The sequence below is a fragment of the Mustela lutreola genome, chromosome 9 (assembly GCF_030435805.1).
Source record: "Mustela lutreola isolate mMusLut2 chromosome 9, mMusLut2.pri, whole genome shotgun sequence".
Lineage (NCBI taxonomy): Eukaryota > Metazoa > Chordata > Mammalia > Carnivora > Mustelidae > Mustela > Mustela lutreola.
The window spans coordinates 71,944,461-71,952,116 of NC_081298.1; the positions used below are offsets into that span (position 1 = coordinate 71,944,461).

Genomic DNA, 7,656 nt, shown 5'->3' on the forward strand with positions numbered 1-7,656 from the left:
GACTCTCTGGGGCAACTGGGTGGCTCAGTAGGTTAAGCATCTGCCTTTAGCTCAAGTCATGATTTTGGGGTCCTGGGATTGAACTCTGTGTGGGGCTCCCTGCTCAGTGGGAAGCCTGCTTCTCCCTCTGCTGCTCCCCTTGCTTATGTTTTTTCTCTCTCAAATAAATAAAATCTTAAAAAACAACAACAAAAAAAAAACAAGTGACTCTTCTGAAACCTTTCCACCCAGCAGATGGAGCTAGCCACCATCTCACCTTTTTCTCATCAGAAGTTTTCAGTGAGGTTTGGTGTCTGCCTTGAGCTCAGGGTATGGTTCCAGGGTCCTGGGATGGAGCACACACCCTACCCACCATGAGGAATCCCTGTTCAACTGGAAATCTGCTGCTCCCTCTCCTTCTACCCCTTCCCTCACTTTCTCTTTTAGCTCACTCTCTGTCTCAAATGAATAAATACAATCTTAAAAAAAAGTTTTTAATTAAAATTTGCAACTATGATTTTTATCAAAGAAATCAGTGATGGAGTTTGCCAGATAAAATATCAGGTACCCAGATAATTTAAATTTCAGATAAACTGTGAATAATTTTTTAGGATAAATGTGTTCTAAATATTGCATTGGTACTTACACAAAAAAATCATTCTTTACCTGGAATACAAATTTAACTGGGCTTCCTGTATTTTTATTTGCTAAATCTGGCAATGCCAGTCAATGAGGAAGAGGATTCATTTCATGGAAATCCACATTGCAGCTAACTTCCATGGGAGTAACTTTAATTAGAGACACAGTCTTTCATTTACACACTCACCACACCACAAAATGCAGACAATTCCTCCTTTAATGTGCTTCATGTTATTTTGATGAACTTCAGGTCAAATTCAGATTCACAGGTACAAGCCCCATTGGCTAGTTTTATCTGTGTAACAGCTGAGGTCTTCTATGTGATAATGACCTTGGATTTGCTCTGAAACATTAGAAGCCATGTCTCTTGAAGTATTTGGCTCGGGCAAGGACATCATTGCAGAAATCACAGCTCAGGTCCTGGCTGCTTCTGATGTACTCAGGAGCTCCAGCATAAGCACAGAGTCCACCTGGAATTTTGTGAGATCGGTTAATGCTGACCTTGTAGCCCCTCATTGCTCCAAGGTCTCAGTGGTTAACTTAGATTCTCTTTCCTAATTGGTCATCAGAAGGCAACTGAGGTTTGGGGGAATCTTGTGCAAGGTCTTATATTTGTTCTGATTAATTCCATGCTGTGAAATCACCAAGTCCTGTGTTACACTTACCTCTTAGATACTGATCAGAGTTCCAGGTTGGAAACCTCCTCTGGATTTCTTTGATCCTAACAGTTAAGACCTCGGTTATTTGAGAAACCCGGGACTCGCTGATCCAGGATGTTGGAGCATAAAGACCAGGGTCCTAGAGGGAGAGAGGCAGAGGAAAAATGATGTAAGCCATGTGGGAGGGTGACAGGACTTAATGGGACCAGTACTGCATTCTCATTTCCCTCCTTTTTTCTCTCCTTCTCCTTTAGCTAAACTAATGCCACCTCTAATCTCCCTGCAGATAAACAGTAAAGCTACAAGGTTTGGGCAAAGGAAGGATGAGCAGACATTTCACAGCTGCTTCATTATAATGGTGAGCGGAAGAGTTGGAAGTCAAAGGTGATAGAAGTAGTGGACATACCAGTCTGATGCCCTCTTTCAATGCTGCAAGCACAAGCCTTCCAAATAGGTCAGAAAGGGGGTTTTCTATCTGTACTTGTAATTCTCCTTCCAGATCTTCTGAATGTCTAAAAGTGCTTCTAATTTTTCTTATACAACTTTGTTTCAACATATTTAGAAGAAATGTCTGACTCTGGAGAATTCTTTCAACTTCAAAGTAGATGGAGGCATCATTTTCCCAAAAACAAGATTTTACAAAGAAGGCAGAGTGCTAAGTGATGCTGACCCTAACATCGCCTAAGTTGCTCTTGGTCCTGGTTCGGCATTTTCCAGCTGCCATGTGACTTTGCAGGAACGACCCTCTCCTTGTAAGTAAGTGGTTACTTCCTCACTTGGAAATGATGGATTGCATGCCTTCCCTCATCCCATCCTCATCCGATTATTGGATGCGGCCCCAAGTAAAAAAGATAGAGTATTTGAAAGTACTTTTAAATTGGCAAGTGTCATTCCACTTTAAACTGGGAAGCCAGTTTAAAGATCACTGAGGAATATATTTTCCTAAAAGCTTAAGAAATGACTGTACTACATAAAGGCTTCTCAACTGCTGCAACAATGATGTGAAATGCAATAGAAAAAAATCACTGTGCCACTGTCTCCTTGCTATCACCGATTCCCCCAGTACACAGTTAATTCAACTGTGGGGTTAATGCCCAGTTCCTTGGGAGATTTTCTGGGACAAGTGAAACCAGGCAGAATTTGTGCAAAAATAAAGCTGGATCTTCAGAACTCAGGATTGAAGACAGGAGGAAGAAGGAGAAGACAAAGGAAGGAAGAAGACAAAGGAGAATGAATTCAGTATTTGCTAAAAATCTGCCGGATACTAAACATGTTTTCATAACATTCCATTGAGTCTTCATTAACAGTTCCAGGAGGCTGGTGTTTCATAGGTGAGGAAATTGAATCCTAGGGAGATTAAATGAGGTCACATGGTAGCAAAATAACAGAGCAAGTATTCAAGATAGGGTACCATGGATAAGATCCTGGAAACACAGCACAGTTGATTCTGAAAAGAAACCATGGCTCACGAAGCCATGATGTTGCTACTGGTATGGAGTACCTTTCACTCTGTATCCCATGGCACTGTGCTCCAGAGTGTCAACAACAACAAATGTGAAGATGTCCCCTTAGCATTGCACCATGCAGCACGACGGCCATATGCCATAACTGACAGGGGTTTACCTGCACAGCCCCGATGCCATCGCCCATGTTGCCCACATTGGTCATAACGTTGCCGCCATGAGACTCCCTGGACAAGACACCAGCAATCACTGCAGGATCCACACAGTACTTTTGGCCAGCAGTACGAATCACAGGCTGGTATCTCAAGAGGTATGGCATGTCTATTTCAGCCAGCCTTTCAGAAGCACGAACTCCTAATGCAAACACAGAAGGAAGGATGTGGCTGTGTGACTTATGCTGACGTGGGAGCTCAAGAGAAGAGAAATCACACTGCAGGTATCTGGGTAGTGGTCTAGGACCAAGAAGTCCTTGCCTCAGTCTGAAATCCCTTGAGGCCATTCCTAGACCTGAGACTATGATTCTCCTCCTTTAAGCTTGAGTTGGCATCCACACAGGCAATGTTCTTTATGACTGCCAGTGCCCCTTGCTGGTCTCTCAGAGGCTGCTCTGGCCCATGCAGGACAATTCCCTGGGCACAAGCACACTGACTCCATCCTAAGCACCCCAAAGAGAGTTACCCAGTAAAAAGTACTTGTCCATTAGCTACAATGAGCACCATATATAAAAGAGAGATTCTTCCAACGCCTTCAAGAAGTTGTTGGAGAGTTTCCCTGACAGATTTGCTCACTCTTGCCCACCTTTCCACCCTAAAATGACACTCAGAAATTGCATGAGCTTAAATCTTCATAAAATAACAAGGGTATTGGGCAAAATGAAAACCAATGCTAATTTACCTGGCTAGCCCACTCACCTTGTAAGCATTTTTTTTTTGGTTTCAAAATACTCTCATCCACATTCTATCAACCTGAGTTTACAACAAAATTGTAAAGTGAGTATTTTTAACCCCTTTCTGTGGAGGCAGAGGAGAACTAAGTGACTTGTTGAAGAACCAGAGCCCACACTCAGACAAGTTCTTTGGATTCGATGTTTAGTGCTCTTCCTGCCACTTGGTAGTGTAGGGTTGTGGGAAATAGTGGGAAATGAAGGAGAAAGAGAGGGACACATGGGTGTGGGATATCAAGGGAAGGGGCAAAATCCTGTTAAAGCCACCCTTGCCAAAAGGAGGCATCTTCTGAGAGAAAGAAGAGGAGGGGAGGTGGACAATGAGATTATAACCTACCACAGTAGTTCAGGCCATGACGCTTTCCAATCCCGCAAGAAGCCCCAGGGGTCTCAAAGTTTCGGATATTTCCATAGCATCCCCAGTTGCTGCTTTCAGATAAATCTACAAATTGAGAAATTTTCGGCCTAAGGCATTGAACGGCTTTGATCATCTTCTGTCCACAAATGAAATGCCATTAATAAAAAGAATTTTACCAAAATCAGTAACAACAAGAAGTTCACTCTGAACTGAAACATTTTGAAATTTACAGTACAGTGACTAGGAAATTATCATAGAAACTTCCTCAATACTAAGTTGTCACCTCCTATCCTACAGGCATGAGCAACTGTTGTAGCAGCTATATTCCTCGCAAAAAGCCCTGAACTATCCAGTGCTGTTGAGTTGGTGTCTTGGAATCAAACCAGAGGATCTGTTCCCTGTAAGTAGTCTTCATCCTATATCTTAGGTAAACCCTCAGTACTTCTTCTCCTTCAAATATTCCTGTCTGGCTGGTCTGGTGAGATATTTATCGTTGCTCTAGAGAAACATGTACAAAGCCTGGTCTTCCCCGGGGTCTCAAACCAGACCCAAAGTAAAGGCACAGGGACTTGGAGCTGGCTTTCCCTGGATGTGTGTTCTTCTAGATGGGGGTGCCTAAGACAGCAAAGAGGGGAGGACATCTAAGGGAGCACAGGACCAGGTCTCCACAGGGGGCTCCCTCTTTCCACTTCTTCCTTTTCAGTCTTTGCGTTTCCATCTCTCTCTCTCTACCTGCTGCTATCCTTCCAGGGAGGAGAGATTTTTCACAAAGGCCACTGAAAAAAGGACATTTCCTAGTATTCATAATTCAAACTAGAAGTACACATGAGAGTAATGAACAGTAATGAGATACCTACAGGGGGGCAGGAAGGTGCCCATTGAGAAAATCATCTCACTGTGATAAACCTGTAAGGACTCCTCATTAGATTACTCTTTTTTATTTGCTTTATTCTTTGCTCATATCATCAGATCTTAATGGTTTGCAAGTCTTTGGCAACAAATCCATTGCACATCATCATGTGTGTATTGTATGTTCATGTAAATGCCTCTTAAGTTTCTATTTTCTTATTAAGAGCTTCTTGGAGTTGACATCTGAAGATATTAATATTTTGGAGTAAATGCTTCTACTTCACAAACTTTTGATAAGAAATCTGAAAGAAATGTGGAGATTGAATGATCTGGTCTTTTAAAAGTGTACCAAAAATTAAACAACCCAATGTGTTCTTTCATATTTTTTAATTTGTTTGTCTTTATAACTGGTGACAAATACCCTTAATATTGTAATGGATTGTGTCATTCATTGCTCTCTGCCCCATAGCCACTCCATAGTCACATTAGATACTCCTTGAAGTTCCATATTCCCAGAATATATTTTAGAAATTTAAAAATACTTGTCAAATAAATGGATCACTCAATGAATGAATGAATGTAAGACCCCATCAGAGAAATCATCAGAATTTAGAGCCAGGAAAAAGTTTGCTTCTCCAGAGGAACTATGCTTCTTCCTTTTTTTCTTTCTTTTTTTTTTTTTTTTTTTTAAATCAAAAGACATGTACTTTTCCATTTTGGTTTGCAAGGAACCTTAAGACCAAATCTGAAATGCAAGCATAGCAATTATGTCAGCTTCAGTGGTTAGCTTAGTCACATGTCCTCGATCCCCTTTGTGATAGTTTACTATTTGAAATTACATTAGTCTTATTATTGTGAACCATCTCAATCCTCTTATGGAAATACGTGGTCTATGAATAATTTCAGTAACTACTTTTGGTGAGATGGTTTTTATAGAGGGACAATGAGTACTTAACAATGATGTATATTTAAAGTCTAGTCTCCAGCAATGCTGATTTAAACCTACTCCACATTCTGGAGAGCCCCCTCCTTTTGCAGGGCACCTGGAAAGAGGCCATTCATCAGTGGCTGTTAGTAAGTCCAGTATTTATCGGACAACTTAAAAGAAAAATAACATTTTCAGCACAGTTGCAAGTTGCAAGTATCAGAAATACCATTCTGTCCCTATGCTTATCCTTCCCATCTCCCAGGTCAAATGGGAAACATTAAATACACTCACCAGTAAGGGCAAGAAGACCCAGAAGTAGCCACAGCACAGACATTTTGATGAGCTGGCTCTACAGGTCCTAAAATGATTTTATAATAGAAATTAGTTCAAAGATGTGATAACATCCATTATCATCAGAACAATATGTAATGTTTCTATGGAAAGAGGTAAAAAAAGAAAAGGAAAGAATAAGTTTCTCCATGTCTGAACTAAGAAAAGTAATGATCTGAATCATAATGAAAAAAGCAAAAGTAAGACTTGTGCTCCATCCATCCTTTGAATTAACTTAAATATGACGAGACTCCTGCTTGGCTCACAGAGACTCACCAGACCATTGAGCTACCAGAGAGAATTATTTCAGAAAGCCAAGATACTTTGATTCCCAACACTGAGAAACATAGTGACTTGAGTCCAGATCCTGAAAAGCAATTTTTTGGTGCATGTGCCTTATCTCAGTAGTAGAATTTTCCTTATCAAAAGATAATGTGAAAAGGAGAATTTTATATTAGTGTTTCTTTTCGTTTGGGTTCTTTTTCTTTCAGTGTAGAGAAAAGGTTACACATTCCTCAGTATCTTGGAACATACTCTGCTTTGGTTGGAGGAAGGAATTGGTAGACCTTTCCCGTTGCTCTAATCCCCGAGCCTGGGAGTCTCAGACCCTTTTGGCCACCTTGAGCCATTCTCCACATTCCTCTTCTGCAAAACTCCTGTGCAGGAGAAAACCTAGTCAAATCCCCAAAAGTCGGGTCATGGGCAGGATTAAACTCATATGGTGCTAGCTAGATGGAAGAAGTGGTGACTGGTCATTGGCATGCATTTGCACTCACTCATTTTTCTCTCTTTCTCATCCAACCATTTCTTTAACCACCCTCCATGGGTACAAAGAGCTTTGGTTCTCCAAATGAATACACAAATGTCAAACAGAACACGTTGTAGTTGACCCCAGGCAATGCTGGAGGATCTGGCCTCCTACCCCCAAAACCTCCACCTCCCCACAACACCCCACTGCAGAGTGTTCCCAACCTCTCCCTGGGTCTGGAGAGCCTGGCTACCTATCATTTTGAATTATTACTGTCATTATAAGTAGGAGTAGGCATATAAAGTCGGTACTTGGTACTTTCTCACCTCCTTTGCTTTAAGGTTATTCTTATGAGTATTTCCTTCCAAACATCCAGAAGGAGATTTTGTCTCAAGATAAAGCAAAGGTGTCAAGGAATTCATTTAAATTACATCTTATGCCAAGCATTTGTGTGCTTCTCAGATATTGTCATTTTTTGTTGTTGTTGTTGTTTGTTTTGTTTTTCTTCCCTACAATGTTGAAATGGTCTACCTGATTTCCCTTAGCTGAACAGAAGATGCCATGCTCAGTCCCAACACCAGAAAGATACAGGAACATGGAATTTTAGCTGGGTCTGCAGAAATTCTCATGCTCAGTCACCGGACAAGAACCATTTATTCGACATCCACTGAGCCACCATCCCCAGCCCTGCCATACTGACTGAGAGAAGACACTCAATCCCAGGAAAGATAATGGAGAAAGATTCACTTAGGCACAGAAA

At 41.3% G+C, this 7,656-nt stretch overlaps 1 protein-coding gene across 1 annotated transcript; it reads right to left on the reverse strand.

The window, feature by feature from the left end:
* Positions 1-969: 969 nt before the first annotated feature.
* On the reverse strand, positions 970-6,181 carry LYG1 (lysozyme g1). Its single transcript, XM_059134683.1, has 5 exons — positions 6,110-6,181; positions 4,021-4,125; positions 2,901-3,094; positions 1,284-1,416; positions 970-1,088 (listed from the first exon to the last, which is right to left on the reverse strand). The coding sequence occupies exons 1-5, from the start codon at positions 6,150-6,152 to the stop codon at positions 970-972; spliced, it is 594 nt and encodes a 197-aa protein (XP_058990666.1). The 5' UTR covers positions 6,153-6,181.
* Positions 6,182-7,656: the final 1,475 nt, after the last annotated feature.

Excerpts from the sequence above, each read along its gene's own strand:
- LYG1 (XM_059134683.1), bottom strand. The coding sequence starts at position 6,152 with ATGTCTGTGCTGTGGCTACTTCTGGGTCTTCTTGCCCTTACTG. Across the intron at positions 4,126-6,109 it reads GGGTCTTCTTGCCCTTACTG|ATTTATCTGAAAGCAGCAAC; the intron begins GTGAGTGTATTT and ends CTCAATTTGTAG. Across the intron at positions 3,095-4,020 it reads TCATGGCCTGAACTACTGTG|GAGTTCGTGCTTCTGAAAGG; the intron begins GTAGGTTATAAT and ends TGTTTGCATTAG.